We start from the raw sequence: 20,601 nt of genomic DNA on the forward strand, positions 1-20,601 counted from the left end.
TGCAAATCAGGATCCCAAAAATTTGGCATGTGCAAGGTGGGGGTCAAAGAGAGGGGGGGCAAGCGATTTTTTGCAGGCCGAGGGGGCAAGCGATTTTTGCGGGCCATTCGGAAATTTCCCCCGGCTCAAAATTATTGCACAGCCCCTTAGCACCAACATCAAATATAATACCAATGTAGGCCTACATACTTGATACTGGAACCCCCGGATCAAAATCACAGAGGGCAGCAACATTCACACGAGCTGTCTTTAACGAGACCAAAATATTTACAAAATTGACATGAATTTCGTCTGGATATATTCAAAACTTCAAACCATGGAAATGAAACACTAAAATCATTGCCAGATAGCTCAGGTAAGGTATGTGCAATAATTATGAACCCTAGAGACCGTTGTGGCCATGCGTTTTGAATTGGGCCAGTAAATAGGTGGAGATGTTACATGCGCGCGGCAGGGTTCATCTTTTTCATTTTCTCAGTTAATATGCAGCCTATGTAGTTAAATTTGGTGTCAAATTAAAGCTTGTGATGAGACCAATTAAGTAAACCTTTAAAAAGTTGTAAAAAGTTATTAACATTTGAATAATTTGCATCTAATTAGCATAATGTGCGGGGTGGAGGAGGATCAGGAGGAGCAAATTTAATAAAAGTGACCCCGGTCATATGATGCAAGAGGTCCATTTCTTTTTCACATTTTTACAATTCACTTTAAACTGCATACTATAACACCATACAATCATATTCCAGGTAATTTAATTTGCTTTGAGAAGCAATTTTGCATATTTTATTTTCCGTTAGAGGTTACACATTGAAGTCAATGGGAAAATATGCCTTGAAAGAGGCTGGCGCAAAATCATTTTAATTTTATTGAACCCTATGATGTTATATATGTATTTAAAGCTCTGATTAAGAGGAATTCAAATATGGAACTTTTAAATATGTGGGGTGAAGCTAACTTTTTTTTTTTAATTTGTCAAATTGTACATTTTTTCCCGAAAATATCTGGTATTTTCAGTTTCATAACTCCTAGGCTTAGTGTCACACCCTGTGTCATTTTAAAGTGCATTTTTGGATTCCTTAGTTCATTTGCAGCCAGAAAATGTATACCTTTATATATGTTGGGTATAATATGTGAAAGATATTCATTTTCAAACGAAAAACATGCAATTTTCATCTCTCGAAAACATGTAACGCATTACCGGCCCAACTCAAAACGCATGGCCTTCACAAACACTTGTTAGGGGGCCTGATACAAAAAAATTTCATCGCGAAAATTTACATACATCGAATGTATGCATGTGTACATGTGTATGGAGCCGGTATATAATTTATAAACCAGTAAGGCTTGTCCAATTGTCAAAAGCCGTAACTCACACATACGATGGGTGTCTGAGACGAATATACCTAAATGTGACCATCCTCCACAACTGAGCCCGGATGTCGCCAGTGCCACTATTGAGATATGCTCCATTGAACTTAACAATAAACAATAGGAAACAAAGATTTATTGACTGTTTTATTGATTTTTCACTACTTAAATGTCAAGTACTATAGACATGATATACATGTAGGTAACCTAGGCAAACCTTAGTTAACACATTTACTAGTCAGCGAAATCGCCGAGACCGGGGCCCCAACACAATGCATATTTACATAGAAATTTGAATTTTTTTTTCGAGAATAGGTGGGTGAAGGAAACCTACATAAATATGTTTTCTATACTTCACTTGACCCAAATATATGATTTTTTATGGTGATAATCAAGTCGCACATGGAATTTTAGAGGATTTTGATAGCAGTTCCATTAAAAAAGCTGCCATCGCCATGAGGCTAAGATCTAGAAACACCCCGAAATGCCGCTTTTGGGGAATTTTGCTAGCTGAATCTTTTTGATGAAAGTCAATCTTTGACAAGATGTAACTTTGCTACGGAAAGTGCTATGAAAAAAGGTTTTCAGTTTTGGCTTAGTTTACTCAAGGGCTTTAATTTGATATATAAAATGATGCAATTTGATGGCAAATTTGAATTCACCTAGGATACCTAATACATGTACATCATTTTAAAGCTAATTTCAAGCAGAATATTTTGGTTGAATATCTCAAAAATGATGATTGGCGACTTCAGGGCAGGGCTCAGTTGTGCTGAGGGGTTATCCCTGCCACTTCCACATACTTGTGCATAATACGGAAGGTCGATTTGTACCCATAAATGTTTAGGCCTATGTTAAACTGTATGTTATACAAATTGTACAGCTATCATTTCTACCCTATGACGAACCGACATATACCTGTAAATCAAATAGCCCACAAAAAACTGGTCATCGCTGGTATTTTTCATGAAGAAAACGACACTTTTTTACCGAACATGTCCAAAACACGCCAGCTGACGTACAAGCCTCCCCACGCATGTACATAAACAAGCCGTGTTCATTGTTTAATTGTCACCTGCAGCTGTTCGCAAGAAAACTTTCTGCATAAAATTACCTGGGGTCGTTATCAGGCCTGAGACACACTGGCGCTTAGTTTGAGGACAGTCACTATGAGTTACTAATGTCGGCACATGCAGAAAATGTGTGATGGGTCGCCATTTTGTGACTCGTGCAAGCTAACACAAACAAATTATTGGACTTAATAATCTTTTCAAGTTTTAATAAAACGTGCATCTATCATGATAATATTACATTTTATTATTTGAATTACATATAAGCTATGTCAATTTTGTGTCCATGTTAATTTTTATATGGATTTACCTGTGTTGATTTTAAACTGTTGTGAACGTGGAGCTACGCAAATTGGCAGGCGATTACCCACCATGCAATGCGAATACACGGAAACGATCCAGTTTAGGATGCATCGCAGTTCCTGTTGTGTAAACCAGGCGTAAACCGCCCATCCAACCTGATCGTGTGCACAGGATTTGTGCTGGAGGCTAGTTAATGCGCACAACCAATGCGCAGAAGAAGACCTTGATACTAGGCGGAGCTTACGTTTCACAAGAATGATTGACAGCTGTGAGTAAGTGAAATTCTGTTCTGTGATTGGTACAAAAATATGGTTCTCGTATAAATGAATATATTATCCATGGCTTCAAAATTAGGAACTGTTTCTTCCACAGAGCCCTATATAGGGCTCTATGGTCTCTACTCATCATACACGACCGTGAAGATCTGGCCAGCGGCGCTTGCCAATCAGGCTAGCTATTTGTACGGCGTGGCCTCTCATGCTTTTTATTATCTCTGGTCTTGTCACGCTGGTAGATTCGCCCACCTGTGATTACTGACCTGGATCTGACAGAAGATTGTGGAATTTACGATTTTCAGCAGCAGGATTTTATGAAACTGCCAATATTTGCAAGTATTCTGAAGGATCGGTAATAATTAAAATATTTTTCATGGTGTCGGTAACTGTGCAAGTTGAAGTTAGTGAATTTGTGGTTTTGTATGTTATGTGCAAGAGTGTTTTCAGGAAGCGTAAATAGGCAGGCCGTTATGCTAAGCTCTCCATCTTATATGTAAGTTCGGCGACGAACTGGACACATCACACGGTAGTGTGATGTGTCCAGCCTGGATATACTGAGGGGTCACAACTATTTAGGGATATTCGTCTCAGATGGGTGTAGCCCCCCATATGGAAAAGTTGAGTGCATTTGCTCAGCGATTGTCATGCACGCTTCTTAACCACGGGTGAATTCCTCTGTTCTATCTACCGCATGCTGCTGCTCAGGGGCTGTGCAATAATTATGAGCCCTGGGGGTAAAATTTCCGAACGGCTCGCCAAAAATCGCTTGCCCCCCCTCTCGGCCCGCCAAAAATTGCTTGCCCCCCCCCCCCCCTCTCGGCCTGCCAAAATTCTTTGCCCCCCCTTGAACATGCCAAATTTTGGGATCCCAAATTCCAAACCTTTAAAATGGTCTAGATGTATGTTGCGAGCGTAGCGAGAAGGAAAATTTGCATATTTAAGTGTTTCCGTACCGTTTTCCTAAGCCTTTTTAGAGCATTTTATTCAAAAGGCGCCCCTGAATGTGTGCCAAAATCACTTGCCCTCCCTCTCGGCTTGCCAAAAATTGCTTCCCTCCCCTTTCGCCTCTCCAAAAATTTCTTGCCCCCCCCCCTATTTTACCCCCCCCCAGGGCTCATAATTATTGCACAGCCCCTGGACATGTGTTCATTGATAAAATTTACACAAACAGTCACTCCCGGAATTAGCATGTTAAACATGTTAAAAGTATCTGAATAAAAACCTCACTTCAAAAATTTCTGATGATGAGAACAGGGTGTCTTTTTAACTTTAAAACTTATTATTTTGCTCGAATGTGCCGTCAATGGAAAATGTGCTAATTTTTCACTTTTTTCGGGGGCTACTCACGTTAAATGTACGGTATTAAACAGCCAATTAAAGTGACGGGACTTTTTCTAAAAACACGGCTGGTTTATTGACCTACTTGAGCTAAGGATTCTTGTACCGGTAATATAAAACTTGTTTGATTGGATAAGGGGAACAGGGTGACATTTTGCCCTAAAATATGTCGACGAATCAGCCGATAGCTACTATCGAGCATGGCGAACCCGGATGTCTATTGACCGGGATCATCGATCGTCAATAAACTCCCTATGCATGATGTGCAATTGTGCATGCATGCATGCATGACGATAGGCATTATTGTGCATGCTATAGCACAGCTGACTGGTCAAATCTTTTCTGCTCGAAAGTGGGCCTAACTTTTCCATACATGCTTTCACAGTTTCAGATCTCAAAATTTCTGTTTTTGTTGTTTTACAGACAATGTGATCAACAACAATCATATCTGCTTTAAAAAGTCTAAAATGGAGGATACATCTGCTGTAAATGAACTTCTCCAACATGCTTCCCAATTACCAGCCACTTCTCAAGACAACATCTTTGTGATACCACAAAACTGGATTTCATCCTTGCAGAATGTCGATTACACCATAGAAAATGCCTCATCTTGTGATGCAGAAGTCATTAATGTGCAAGGTGCAACAAGTGCCGAGAATTTACAAAGTCAGTGCCAGTCATCAGTAAAATTAGACGTTCAGAACTTGCAATGCAGTACATGCGAAAAAACGTTCAAGTCTCTCATGTCTTTAAATTACCATATTAAACGCATGCACAGTAATTTGGTGCCAGTAAATGCTGAAGAATGCATGTATCTATGCGGCAAATGTGGGAAAATGTACACATCGATGGTGCACTTGAAAGAACATGACGAAGCAGTTCATCTTAAAAAGCTGCATAAGTGTAAGTTCTGCAAGAGTACCTTCAAATGGAAAACCAATTTGCACACTCACCAAAGGACCCATAATACCGGGTATAGGAAACGCAAGCTTAATATCAACCGGAAGTGTAAGCAATGCAGTCTTGAGTTTGCCAGTAATAAATTATTTGATAGGCATATGCATGAAATTCATGGCAGTACTTTTAAATGCAAATTTTGCCAGAAGCAGTTTGGGTTGAAATATGTGTACGAGCAACACCGTATGACTACTCATCGTAATTTGGTGAACAAATTTGAATGTGATGTATGTAAAAGGAGGTATGCTTCAGAAAATATATTACACAATCACATGGAACTTGAAGGTCACTCACCAACTGTGGCATTGGAAGACAAGACCACTGGTGTTATTAAAAATGTGTATAAGTGCAAACTTTGTGAAACTGATGATACCGTCTATGAAACAAACAAAGCATTTCGTGATCACTTGCAAAATGCTCATCGTGCAAAGATGCAGCAAATGCCTAACTTAAATGGAACCAAAGAGTGTCGGTATTGTTTCAAAACATTTGAAAATTGGTGTTTGTACAGGGAACATGTGAAGACCCATTCGGGTAAAAAAGAGCGCAAATGTGACCATTGTGATTACAAGTGCTTCTATCCGTCTGATTTGCGTAAGCACGTAGCAATACACACAGGGGAGACACCCTACAAATGCACATTTTGTGGGGAACGATTTAAATCCATTTCGTCCCAAAGGAGTCATGAACATCGACACACCAAAAAGTACTCTCATACATGCGATATATGTCAGAAAGGTTTCTATAAGCGTAATGATTTTGAAAGTCACATGCACAACCATAACCAGGAGTGGAAGTTTGAGTGTAATTTCTGCAAGAAAATGTACCCGACAAAACAGAGTTTGGAACGGCACAAGAAAGATGTGCATTCGAATTCGAACACACTATATAATTGCGTTACATGTGGTGATGTGTTTTCAACAGAGGAGCTTTTTAAAGAGCATAACAAGATACATTGTAATGATATAATATGTGTTGTGTGCAGAAAAAGTTTCAAGAACCAAGAAGAACTTGAAGACCATAAAAGTCTTGCTCATGTTAAGAACTGTTTGGAAAGACTGAAAATGGATTATGTTTGCACTCTTTGCTCAGTAAAGTGTGACTCTACAGAGAGCTTTGCACTTCACTGCTTACACCATTTAAACACAAGTCCATTCCATTGTGTAAATTGCAAGTTGCAGTTGACGGAGCGTAAGTGGTTCACCAAACACATGGAAGTGAAACATCAGGTGGAGTTACGCATGACTTCAGAGGAGGTTCAAAGGGAAGTTGTTGCCAAAATAGAGCTTGAAAAAATGGTAGCGTTCAGAATGGTGAAAGATGATACTGGTTCAGAGATGGAATCAGCAAGAGATAAAAGTTTAAGCAAGTCAATGCCCAAGTCTTCCAAAATGTTAGCTCAAAAGTCTTTAAAAAAATCAATACAAAAGGTAGCAGAGCCGGTGCAAGATATAAACGAGTTTGAGCAAGATAATGTTGAGTGGAGTGAAGAGACAATAGGGTCAGAGTCAGGGTTAGATCCATCAGTGCGAGACACAACAGATTTGGAGGATGGTGGGGATGAGGTGATGGAAGATACAGCGCTGTCGGGACCAGGTTCTGATCAATCAGACGACACAGATTCTGCAGCTGAATCCTCACAAGAGAGCTCAAAGACAACAAAGAAAAAATCTAAGGTGAAAAAGCATGAATGTCGCTTTTGCCCATGCAGTTATGATACCGATGCAGAGTTAAAAGCTCACCATGTTAAAAGTCACAAGAAAGACTTAGACTTATATTGGCAGTGTTTGACACTGAAAGTTGAATGAAATGGAGTCTTACGGTATATAGACACCATAGCCAAATTTGTTAGATGGTTGTATCAGCCGTTAATGCTACGCTGTTGCTAATCAATTCAACTAATCAATCAGCATTTAGGGTCAATTTGCATTGGTCAATGCTGTTTTACTGGTACATGCAAAATTCATATGCCATTGCAATTTTAAATAATTTGAATTAACACTAATCAATATTTAGGATGGACTAAGCATTAATGGTCGATTGATAGATTGAACGAATTTGGTTCTATTGCCTCATTTATTGATTTTCAATAACTACAGCTAATAATATCATGAATGTTCTGATGTATACATATCTAGAGGGTATTAGTGCTTTCCAACTTGGACAAGTTCAGTTGTAGGCAGTCTTTTACTTTTGAGTTTGAAAATTGGGTTATGCACTACATAAAAATAATTATGTAATGTCATATTTGTGGGGACTGCAAGTGAAAGTACCTTTGAGGTATGATTAAACTATTGGGCTATTCCATTTAAAACCCACACTACCCCGCCCTATAGAAGATTTTGGAAATATCTTCCACAGGGGTGTATGAATTTCAAATGGAATGAACACATTAGGCAGCTCCATTTCAATATCATACACCCTCTGAGAAAGATTCAACCTGAATCTTCCACAGAGGGAGGGCAAGTTTCAAATTGAGCTGTCTAATTTGTTTGTTCCATTTGAAATTCATACTCCCCCTGTGGAAGATATTTCCAAAATCTATATGAAATAACCCATTGGCACTGTCTGGAAAAAAGCTGTCATGTCATTGCATAATCTCTGTTTGTTTGATCATCTCACAAATGAGTAGGCCTAACCCTCCTTTGCAGTACAATGAAAAATTCATGTACCGGTACCCTTTGATTTGATTGGTGATTTCAGTGGCGATCACAGAATTTGAGAAGGAGAACCGGGACTCCCTATAGAAAATTGGGGATATTCGGGTCCTTGCCGGCGGTGCGCAGAGACGAACAAAAACAATTCTGCATCTCATCTGAAGCGTCTTGGTACTCGCGTGCAGGTCGCATCAAGTGCGTCTCTCAAATGCGCCTTTCATCCCATGTCGCTCTTGTATGACAATGAATGCCTCGAGTGCATTCCGCGGGAAACCAAATACGCCCAATTTTTGCTCCATGTCTGTATCAAGATGGCGGCCGAGTTCCGATTCCGAGTTCCGCACACCTATTCCAATCTGTTCCTTTACCCAGGCACCACAGCCCTTATAGCTACGCCCCTGGAAGCGATCATATTATACTAAAAGTAAAACCTTTATGCTCTACAATTTTGTGTAACACATGTATGTGTAACATTCTCAAATTTTAGGTCAGTTTTGTTTTAAATATTGGTAATCAGTGTTCAAAGCCTAAGGTGGTTATGCAGGCTAAATGCCTGTGAAATCACAGCGGGCCTCCAATACGCTACCCCACGGGCCCACTGTGAAATTTTATCACCAAAAGTCAGCAAGACTGACTCGATGCCGACTTCATTAGTCCATCATTGACTTGCGATTTTAATACAAAGTGTCACAAATTGTGGACCATTGTAACACAATGTTTCCTTTTGGCCCATGGATTCCAAACCCAAGTAAATGGCTCAAATTTTGGCTTATTTCAAACACTGGTTACCACCAGTCATGATTGAAAATTGAGCAGACTAGAATGCCACTTGTTTGTAAAATCCAATCTATTTGTTAATTATCAGTCTCTTGGGGTACAATGTAGCAACAAGTGTATTCAAATTTTGTTTGTTTCTAGTTTTAAAAAAAAGCAATATATGTGCTATGGAGGATTTCTTTATTTATTGTATCTTCAGCCCACTTTTTCCGCTTTATAGGTAGTCCAGTAAACACTAAATTGACTGTGTTAATCAGCATACCTGATGGCAGTGGCGGTGCCAGGAATTTTTTTCCGGGGTGCATTGAGGGGACAAAGTGAATTTCAGGGGGGGGGCAAAATCAACAAATTGATTAAGCTCCAACACAGTCAGGAGGTATAGATTTCAAAATAGAGTAGCCCATTAAAAACCCCATTTGAAATTCACACTCCCTGTGTGGAAGATTAAGGCCATGTCTTCTATAGGAGGGTGTATGGAATAGACAATTGAATACCTGAGAGGAAGAAGGGCCCAACTCCATTTTTTTACAAAAATGAGTTACACCCAGCATTTTATTGCCTATCCAAATAGTCTTCCACATACACTTAATCATGGTTTTCATGGAAGAAAGGCCCAACTCCATGGAGTTGGGCCCTTCTTCCACAAATATTGGGTTAAAGAGGAATTTTGTTCATCCATGAAATCTGCTTTCCACTACAATAAACTTTCTTCCTAACATATTATAGGCTTCTACTTGTGCAATTAAATGATAATTATCAAATTTCTGCTTATGGAACTGGCACTTGCAGTATATTCATAACCTCCGCGTATTACGCCATATGTGCGTCCCAATTAAATTGCTCGTTAGATGATATATCACGACACCGGCGCAGAGGTTATTGATATCCATCAATGACCTCCGCGATACTTACGTGGTACAATGACTTCCGCGTAGTGCGCATCTGTTGCGCCGGAACTCTACACGCGCAGCATGCAACTACCATATTTGCACATGGCGTGATTGCGCAGTGCTGTAATTGGTAAGTCTGTTTTAGCCTGTTCGACTTTTTGAAGGGCGAAATATAAGTTTTGATAAAAATTGTTTATTTCAACAAATTTCGGAGAATAAAATCTTGAGATTTGGTTGAGTGATGAGTTAAAAGTGACGGTTATGAATTCGGTTAATAACTTTGCATCAGTTATATGTAGCGGGCATTGTGAAAAATCTAAACATTTTGCTTTGGACCTCGGAATATCCCTCGGGCTGCGATATTCCTCGGTTCCAAAGGCAAAATGTTTAGATTTTTCACAATGCCTCCAAATAACTAATGCGCAGTTATTAACCTATAATTAGTGGAAGAAGGGCCCAACTCCAATGGTGCCAGATTAAAAAGAATGAGGGATTTGGTCAAAATACTTTAGTTGATAGCTGAATCAACATCTTGTCCTCCAACAACTGCAAATTCACTGGCATGTGACCATTAATAAGGTCACACTATCAACTATTACATTTTGACCAAATACCTCATAGTAGCATTTTTTCAAACTATACTTTATTTTGAACACTCTGAATAGTGTCAGTGATTGTTTGTTTGTTACAAAATTTACTGTTGGTATATTTGTTCTTTGAAATCTACAGTTTGGTAATAAAATGTTATGTTTGTTTCTAGTTCTGTAGAAATCTGCATTTTTCTTCTTTAGTAATGAGATTTTATAGAAAGAACACATCAGGCTATTCCAGTTGAAATCCATATGCCCCATAATGGAAGATAATTATCACAAAATATTCATACAGGGAGTATTAGTAAGAATTTCAAATTGGGTTACCTGAATGGGTGATTCCATTTGAAATCTACACTCCCTGTGTGGAATATTAAGGTCACATCTTCCATAGGTCTGTGTGGATTTCAACTGGAATAACCCATTTTGATACCCACTTCAGTAAGTTCAGTGGCGCACCACTGAGGCCGCTACTACCACGGGGGTTGGAAAAAAGGTGAATTTGTCTGCCCCCTTCAACAGCCCGAAAAGGTTGGCCCATTTTTATTTTTATTTTTGATTCTAAAATGATAATAGGCACTAGCAACCTAAAAACAAAACAGTTTAATGTATAATTCCATTTGTTTCACAATTTCATAAATATTTTTGACAATTTTTCCGCCTTTTTTTTCTTCTTCTGCCGCCCCCTTTTTGACCTGCCAAAAACGCTTTAGCCCCTCCCCCCCTTTGGGCCTGCCAAAAAGTCTTTGCCCCCACCCCTATTATTCACCACCCGTGCATGGTACACATAATTATCGCACCACTCCTAAAGGCCAAAACATATGGATAACAGTGTAGGGGAGACCGGGGAAAGTTGTTACATGGGTAAGTTGTTACAGTGCTCCGTTTAGGCCATGGGCTAGGATCCAAACTCCCTACTTTACCCTTGGGGCTCGCACCCCCAAAGCCACCCCTATATACATGCATGCCCTTGCATTTCTTAAAAGCCGGAAGTGAGATGAAGAGAAGGTGGTGGAGGAAGATGACCACCAACTAACAATTTTGTTTAGCCCTCTTTCCACTACTGAAAAAGCAATATGGCATCTTTTTGATTAGGTATATCACTTAAAGCATTCTGTTATGTACCCCTCGGATTATAACATCCTACTCAAATTTTTGTGGAAACATAATTATTAGTATTACCAGGATTGGGCTAAACCAGATCAATTGTGACACGATTTGGTATCACAAATCATTATGATGTCCAATTAATTTCATATAGGCTATCCACCTTTTTCGTAATTGAACACTTTGGTGGCGTTTGGCTCTGCTAACTCCAATTATGCTGGAGTTAGCTAAGCGGAAAACTGAAAGCGAGGCCAAAGATGTAACTGACATAATTCCAAGTATTCAAAGTTAATTGCAAACTTTAGCTAAGCTAGTTAGCTAAGACTTGGTACATAATGTAAATATAAGTACAATTACTCAGTATTACATTTAACATTTTGCTTCAGAGGATGATTTAAGGAAGCCCCATCATGCACTGTAAAAGTGTTATCACTAGAGTTTCAACTGCCACTTTACTTTTCAAATCCCATTGAACTCTGTGCAAAAGATGTTGTTTTAGAATTGCCCGTGTGTCATTATTACTTGGTCGATTTCAGATCTAAAGTGATGTATGCATGAAGGATAATTCACACCTTCTGTAGATAACATAAAATGTGAAATCGACTGGCATTTTGAATGTGTATTTATTGTAAATATATCAGTCCAAATTCAAATTTAACCATGCACGTGTGTGCAGTGGGCGGGCAGTGGTGTCATGTTCACTCACACAGCTGTGCTAACCGCAAGACTTGCTGGGAAGTGCTTAAATCATCCTCTGATTTTGCTTATTTTAATCTGCATGATTAATTAGAGGCTATTAGAGTTCATTTTAATTTTCGAGAAACTAGCCCTTCTTAATTATGCAGATTAAAATTGATAAACAATATACTTCTCTATTGTGCTTGTACTACTTTATGCATAATTGGGGTATGTAATTTACATCTTTGGCCTCGTTTCAGTTTTCCACTTTGCATACACCGGCGCGACCTAATTGGTGTTAGCAGAGCCAAACGCTGCCAATGGCAACGAAGCAGTCAATTACGAACAAGGTGGATTCCTTTATTGCAAAAAATTTGGCATGTGCAAGGGGGGGCAAAGATTTGTTGGCATGCCAAGAAATGGGGGGGGGGGGGGGGTTTTTGGCAGGCTGAGAGGGGAGGCGACAAGTTAACTATTGCACACCCCCTAATAGAGCAGATGGATCAATTTGACCTCTTGCGGGCAGTCGCGGCTATATACCGTAGTCGACCCACATAAATTGCTTCTCCATTAGGGGCTGTACAACAATTATGAGCCCCCCGGTAAAATTTCCAAACAGCTCGCCAAAATCACTTGCCCCCCCCCCTCTCGGCCCACCAAAAATTGCTACCCCCCTCTCGGCCATGCCAAAAATTTGTTGCCCCCCCCTTGTGCATGCCAAATGGGATCCCAATTTACAAACCCTAAATGGTCTATACTCTAGGTAGGCCTACATGTTGCGAGCGCAGCGAGCAGGAACATTTGCATATTTAAGCGTTCTCGTACTATTTTCCTAAGTCTTTTTAGAGCATTTTTTTATTTAAAAGGTGCCCCACAGGCCCTGGCGCCCCATGAATATGTGCCAAAAATTGCTTGCCCCCCCTAGCCTGAAACATCATGGCCCTAGTTGTTCGAGAAGGACAGTGGAAATCATAGTGACGGAGCCGCCCCCCCCCCCCCTCGGCTTGCCAAAAACAGCTTCCTCCCCGGGCTTCCTCCCCATTCCCTCCCCAGGGCTCATAATTATTGTCAGATACCTCACTTTGGCTATAAACTATACAAACAAAATAGGCGAAAGGCGCTCCAGGGAGCTCGGAGACAGGCCCTGACTACCACCCGGTTGCCCAGTGTGGTGCCTCCCCCGGCAGTGAGACGAGCTATGTTTAGCAACCAAAATTTGCGTGAGGATTGCTGCATAAACAATGAAGTTACATGTTTAAGTTGATTGTTTTAAAGTTAAAATCTAACATGGAGAGTGCATTATACTCAAGGTATAAACTTGTTTTAAACATGTGAACTCTCATTTTTTTCGTGAACCCTCACATTTACTTATTATATTGGTCGGAGTTCAGTTTGTCACCTTGGCACGACATCCTGACAGAAGGACTATGCTGCCTGAGTACAGATGCAGGTGGTGTAATTGAATGGGATTATTTTGAAATTTTAAAACGCTTGAAATATCGCAAACAAATAGGCCTATAATATTAATACAAGCTAAAACCGTTGCCGTTGGGGTTCGATAATGAACCCTATGTTCAGAACATCATACTAATTCACTTTCCCAATGGACTACCAAAACATGCCACCTTCGATGTACAGCTGTAATTTTCTCCCAAATATGTTTCACTTACCATTTCATGTTTGCTCAAGCTTGACCAGCACATGGTGAAGAATTTATAGAATCCATTTTCAACATGTGTGTTCCTTCAAAATGACAATTTCATGTCAATATTCCCAGCAGCAGCTTCCTAAATGTCCAACTTTCATGAATTGATCAGAGATGTTATAGCATGTTCTGACCTTTATGACAATGTGCTTGGCCAAGCCTCCCAATTGCCATATCAACTCCCAACCACACTCATTGGGAGATGGCTTCTTCCCAAATGCAGGATAGGATGTTTTTTTCCATCTCATTCCTTGCACTGGCTGACCTATTCTTCAATACCATCTAGTGCAGAGAAGAACTATGCCTCAATATGATGATAATATGCACACATGTTCCAGATAATGATGCAATATTGCACACATCATTGCACATGCATGGCATGCTATGTCTTGAAATACCCTCCACTCAAGCATGCAAGCATTAACCAATGAGGAGTTAACATGTTGGCAATTTAGAAAGGGTTGCCATTTCATGCCTTTCTGCACACATTGGGGTGCTATGGATTAAATGCTCTGTGACTTTTTTATTGCTTGGACTGCCTTGGGCTGTATTGAGGTGTAATAATTGGAAATCATGATTTGGGGTTATGTTTTGGAGTATATACATTGAACATATACAGCTGAAATTTGACTGTGGATATTTAAACTTTCTTGAACAAAGTGAGTACAAATTGGGGATCATATTTTTCAGACATGGAATAAGGACTTTTAATGCAAGTTGAAAGTGGTAGGTATACAGGAATTTTTATAACTGGTGTAGTTATCATGTTTTGAAATATACACTCTTTGACAGCTCTCTCCGTGCCTGTTTGAATGCCTGGTAATACCATGTACCCATACACTATAGGTATGGGTACATGAGACCAGGTATAAATGAACCCCACAAAACTAACCGAGTCGAGTATCTGGAAAATGCCATACGTCCGGGCGGTTTCACGGGTTGCCGGCTCGATCGTGTCATCCGCCGCCTGTACAGATATAGATGTAGATGTGTGTTGAAAATACATACGATGATACGTGTACATGCATGCATACTGCATTAGGCCAAGTAAAATAAAAAACATGTTTCACGACCGGGTTTTGAAAAAAAGGAGGAAGAGGGGGCTTTTTATTTTTTATCGCAAAATCGGTGTGAACTGTGAATACCCATAATTAGAGCTGTTTTACTTTTAGCGTATACAATAATTCCTGGAAAAAGGAGGCGGCCTCTTTTTATTTCTTGTTCTGAGAGGCCCCTCTAACTATCACAAAACTTTATAAAAGTGTTTCTTGTGTATTACTATTAGCAAGGCTATAGAAAGCATCTCTACTTCCTAAACATATTTTTTGAAAAGTTATAACTGAATTTCAAAAATAAAAATAAAATTGAAGAAACCTCAAAAAAGGAAGGGGGAGGGGACGTGAAACATGTTTATTTTTTTATTTGGCCTTATCTGTATTCTGTTCTGCACTGTAGTTAAAGAATAAAGGATAGGAATTTTTATTTTGACCATATCCTCTACCGTGTGATAGATTTTGAATAGTGTGGATGCCGGCGCATAATATTGGACCTGCCTGTCGTCTATCAGACATAGGTCTAGAGGATCTAGTCCTGAGTCAAAATAAAAATTCCTATCGTTTATTCTCATTCTTAGTCAGTTAAACTGTAAACTACTTTTTAAAGCAAAAATTAAGTTACCGTCATAAAAACTCGAGCGAGTATTCCGCACTGCGTCTACTCATACAACGCGATACATATTAGGCTAATGAAAGTACCGTAGATTCCTTGTTTCCTGTTACCGTACTCCGCTCAAAACCAATTGCTGGCCAAATATTTCATTATTTTGAATAAAATGTTGATTTCTAACAACCTTTAACATACCAATAAATAATTGTGGTTTTATATATCATGCATAAATCTCTTTCTGTTGATTTTCAGGGATTTTCTTTGCAGTAGGAGCAATGAGCATGGTTTATATGATTGATCTGCTCTGATCTCATCCCGAAAAAAATATTGTGAAACTTTTGATAATTTGTACAGTCACCTTCATGTGGTTGTAAACTACATCTGTAAACTACAAACTGTGATTTATCACATGTATACATGGGTAGGTCTAGTTATTGGTTTACACCTGTAACATGCAATAATGAAATGGTATAAAATATTGAATAATGAAAAATGAAATGGTCACCTACACAGTCATGTAAAATTGTGTAACAGGAAACTAGGAATTGACTTTCATTGGCCTTACGCGCACCTCTCTGAGCGTGTTACGCGTTATCAACAGTCATGATGACGTGGTCGTGGGGTCATCTACCGCCTGATACTAGACAACACTCAAAATCATGTGATTGTCCAATCAGATTATGTGTCTACATAAATAGACCACTCCCACTGACTAAGTCTAAGAATATATCTTGGATTGGTAAACCTTTATAGCCCGGGGTACTCACAACTCCGTCACTACGATTTCCACTAGCCTTCTCCGTATGAAGGTCTGAGGCTCTTTAGCTTATCTGTTCCAGGGTTACTCAAGAAGCTTCGAATTTGCAATTTTCAATTGAATTGAATTAAAAATTGAGCTTCGAATTTGCACACGACACTCACAGATACGCATTCGATGCTAGAGTGCGTTGCTATAATTTTCGGTCGGAAAGCAGGTGCAATGTTTTGCACCGGAGGTTATTTATTCTGTTAATGTGGAAATTGGGATGAAAGTTATCTGTATCTTTTGAGCAAGATTTGCCTACTTTGGACAGTCTAAAATTTAGCTGAAGTGTAATTTTAGCAACATTTTTGATGCGATCACCTGTCGTGATCGGCTGTGTTTACTTCTGAACTGCCATTGCTTTACACGGTGTCATGCTTCAGCGAATCCGACTAGATTTTAAATGCAATGGTCTCTAGCCTAGAATGTGAAGCTATCGGTGAGCAAATTCTTGGCTAGACTTCTCGAGCAAGTCCAGGGTACACAGTATCGAATTTTATTAACAAAATATCACAAAAATACCGTATCATTTACATTGTATACCGTTCCTCACGTGAAGATAAGACTTAAACAAAACATATATTTGGTGCATGTGTGAAATTTTGGGTACATTAAGACTGTAAAATGACCAAATTTGTGATCGTAGCGATCGTCACCAATAACAAAAATAGAGATGCCATGGTGGCAAAGAAATTTCATTTTTTTTGCTGTGAAATGCAGATTTAATGAAGAAAAGAGATCGATGCAGGAAGTCTTCATATAATAGTGTTATTTTTAAGGATTATATCACAAAACTGGACATGCGAGTATTTTTATGAATGCAGGGTGAACCTTCGAAACTGCGACATGAGTTCACGGCCATGATGTGTCAGGCTAGGTAACCTCCTAAATAAGGGAGTTTAAACTGGAGGTGTGATGAAAGCGGGCTTATTTTTGAGGCGTAGTCGAGCACAGTCATTTGTCAGGGAATTCTTGAAGGTAGCTATACATGTAGGTATAGAAGGTTGGCTGATTGTTGTCATGGTTGTAGGTGGAAGAGAGTTCCATTCCGTGTGATTGTTCTTTGAAAAAATGAGTTTGAGTATGCGTCGGTCCTTGTCTGGTTTATTTGAAATTGGTTGTTGTGGCCTCTTCTGGATCGGTTTATTTTAGGGGTGATGTAGTTAGTGTGGTTGATGTCCATCTGCCCGTTGAGGTCAGTCTCCCTTTAAGGCGTCTGTCTTGAAGAAGCGGCCAGTTCAAGGAATTTGGTGTGCCCATGCCGGTTACTTGCTTAGTCTTGTCTGAGATGTTCTAGCACTGTAGTTTTAAAGTTGGTAATGTCTTGAATTTGGATATTGAGTAGGGGAGTTTATTCCAATCGATTAATTACCGTTCTCGGAAAATATGATTGTTTGCAGCATGTAGCCGTCTTTGTCCTTGAGTTTGTCTTTGACTTGTCTTTGTTCCAGGTAGGCTTTGGGATTTGTTGTTTTAAAAGAAAGTCAGGTTATTAACAGTCAGAAGTAATAGGGACTCACAGGAATGTATTGTACTGGATGCTGTGTTGTGTTTTGTTTTTTGTTGTGTTTTTTCGATGCCTTCACTCTAGTGTTTGGTGTTTTTAATATTAATTGTGGTCTACATTTGTACCAAGGCCATGGACGCAAAAAAGATGACAGACATCGTCCAAGCAGTCATAGTCTCAGCATCGCCTGATAATGGGCCAGTTCCCTGCAATGCGACATGCAAAACTGCTACGCACATACCGCATATTTTTATGGTCTATCACTTAATCGCGAAGGCATGTAACACTCCATAGTGTATATATGCGAAGGCACGCAACACTGACGTGATTAATAGACACAGCATGATCGAACAATCGGCCCTCATGAATGTGCAAGAATTCACAGCATAATCATGCACTGGGACTTCGACTGTTGATGGTCTGTAGTAGTCTGTGGGCCCTGTCTACATCAGGGGTGCGCCTATTGTGAGGCGGCCGGCGGGATTTACGTAACTACAACCTGTATCGCGGTACTACTGTACTTGATCTCAATCATGCAGGCCACTGATACTAATTTATACTAGTAACGTCACCGATACTGGATTGAGGATAGAATGTGGAGCTATCTCAAAACGCACCAGAATCAGTGAAGCATGCCACAACACCATGGTTTTAACGTCTTACGACTTATTTGCTCTGAAGATACAGATAGTCATCAAGTAAATTTTGGTAACATTAAACTTCACAAAGATGTTTGAACACGATTGAAACAATCACCACACAAAGTATATGGCATACCAAAATAGCATGATTTTTGCAATAACGATGTGGTTTTTGCAAAGACCCTGTCTTCCACAGCAGGGTACTGGACGACAACCAAATAATTTTTTTGGGCTTGAGGTATGATGTATTCACTACAATGGCAATTTTGATGATTAATTTCTTTTAAATTGAATTTGAAACCTTGTAAATATTAATAATACACTGATTTATAAATAATTGATAAAGAAATTATTAAAACATTACAAATTTTTAGCATTTCTTTAGTTTTCATAGTTCCATGGATAGACACAAGGCTGGGTTGGAAAAGTTACGGTAGGGTTTTTGGGTAAATTTAGGGTGGGCCTGCATGGCCTTGATAAATGTGGGAGTGATTTTAAGTCATATGTTCAGTTTTCAGTTTATTTGATTTTGATGTCTTTTCTGAACTTCTTTTGATTCCACAGACATACACCCTTTTAAGTTTTGCAAGGATTGTTTGCGCATTACAGGCGCGTATACAGAACATCAGCAATTTTCTTTGTGAGCTAAGAAAGGGGCATGAAACTCACTCCCCCCTCCAATTCCCCCCACCCGCAAAAAAAAATATACTGGTGCCACTACTGCATATATCATGAATGTGTTGAAAATGTAGGATGTAAATGTTTTGTTTGTTCTGCCAATATCGTTTATGTTGAATTACTGTCACAACCTCTTACGGATGATAGATCAATTAACCTGGAGGTTCACTGTCTGCACGAGGAGAGGGAATGTGGTAGATTATTTAATCTTTGTGACTTATGGTCACACATGCTTGTTCGCCAGCACTCCATCATTACATGTAGATACGGTAATGGAGTTGAAATATATCAGAAACCCCTCCTTCTCGTCGAGGTAGACCTCCAGGGAGTTATAATTGATGTAAAACAGAAGGACCAAAATACTAAAAATCATACAATTAAGCAATTCAGTAGTAACATTAATGACTAAGATATGCATGAGAGTTATGTGACAATTTGCATAGCATTGACAATGAATAGTTTGCGTACTGCCAAGGATTCTCGAGTACTAATATACTATAGGATAAGCCACTCGCTTATGCGCAAATGAAGTCAGTCATTCAGCCTATGCGCGATAATGCATGTGATGGCATAGTACCCCGGGGGGGGCACTCACATGTTAAGGTGATACGGGTATGTGCGGCGGTCAAGGGTCCCTTTTTCAGGCTCTCCGGCAGTTCCTTAAGCCCCACATTTGGATCTGCTCCAGTTCTTTGAGCCTCAAATACTGACAATTGTGGCTCTTTAAGCTCAAATTTGGAAATAATTTAGAAATTTTTAGCTCAACAGCCCATAATTTGGCCCTAATTTCAGTTCTTTAAGCCTCTATTTTGCCCGAAAATCAGTTCTTAGTTCCCAAAGTTCGGCGCTCCGCGCCGCACACACCTACCAAAATTTAAGTTGAGTGCCCCCCCCGGGCATAGTACCCCTGTACGTGTAGGAGTGTATCACCTGTGGAAGAGACGATGCATGTTTACGCCATCGCTTAAAAAAAATTAAATGGCGAAAAAACGCGAACATTTGGTCGAATCTTTCCATTACTATCATATCGTGAAAAACCAAATAGCTGAGGAGTTAGCTCAATATGCAAGGAAAATATTCTCTTCGATGACCCCATGACGAGACTGGCTAAATAAGCTGTATTTTTGCTGGAAAGGGTCCGAATAATTGGCAGTGGATGGGCGCCATCTTGGACAAATTTAGGGTACCAAACTACCCAAAAACTGTCAATCATCATAATTTAGGGTACCAAACTACCAAAAACTGTCAATCAACATTCCGATGATACCAAACTCCCTAGCAACCGTCACTCAAACTGCCGATGTGTCAGTCAAACTGCCGTGAAGTGACTTCAATACTGCTGGTCAGCGGAATGAGGCAGAATTTATCAATGCTGTGTTTGCTGATAGATTGGGACCTCTGTCTCCAGTGCAATGTATTGCATACAGAGTAAACACAATGATGTCATTGTGCAGTTATAGGGACTGTCTTTTTGAACTTGCAGGAGAGCATTACATAACTCTTCTGGAGCGTTCAAGGAGAGCTGTTTTGAGCATTTACAGTAGAATGTAAGGAGAGAATTGTCAACTAAAGAGAGCTAAAATCACTCTTATA

The 20,601-nt window shown here is 39.6% G+C and overlaps 1 protein-coding gene across 1 annotated transcript; it reads left to right on the forward strand.

Annotated features, from left to right (window-relative positions):
* Window positions 1-266: 266 nt before the first annotated feature.
* On the forward strand, window positions 267-7,959 carry LOC140159312 (uncharacterized). The gene is made up of 2 exons (XM_072182782.1): window positions 267-355; window positions 4,778-7,959. The coding sequence occupies exon 2, from the start codon at window positions 4,822-4,824 to the stop codon at window positions 7,117-7,119; it is 2,298 nt and encodes a 765-aa protein (XP_072038883.1). The 5' UTR covers window positions 267-355; window positions 4,778-4,821; the 3' UTR covers window positions 7,120-7,959.
* Window positions 7,960-20,601: the final 12,642 nt, after the last annotated feature.

This window comes from Amphiura filiformis, chromosome 1, assembly GCF_039555335.1.
Source record: "Amphiura filiformis chromosome 1, Afil_fr2py, whole genome shotgun sequence".
Classification (NCBI taxonomy): domain Eukaryota; kingdom Metazoa; phylum Echinodermata; class Ophiuroidea; order Amphilepidida; family Amphiuridae; genus Amphiura; species Amphiura filiformis.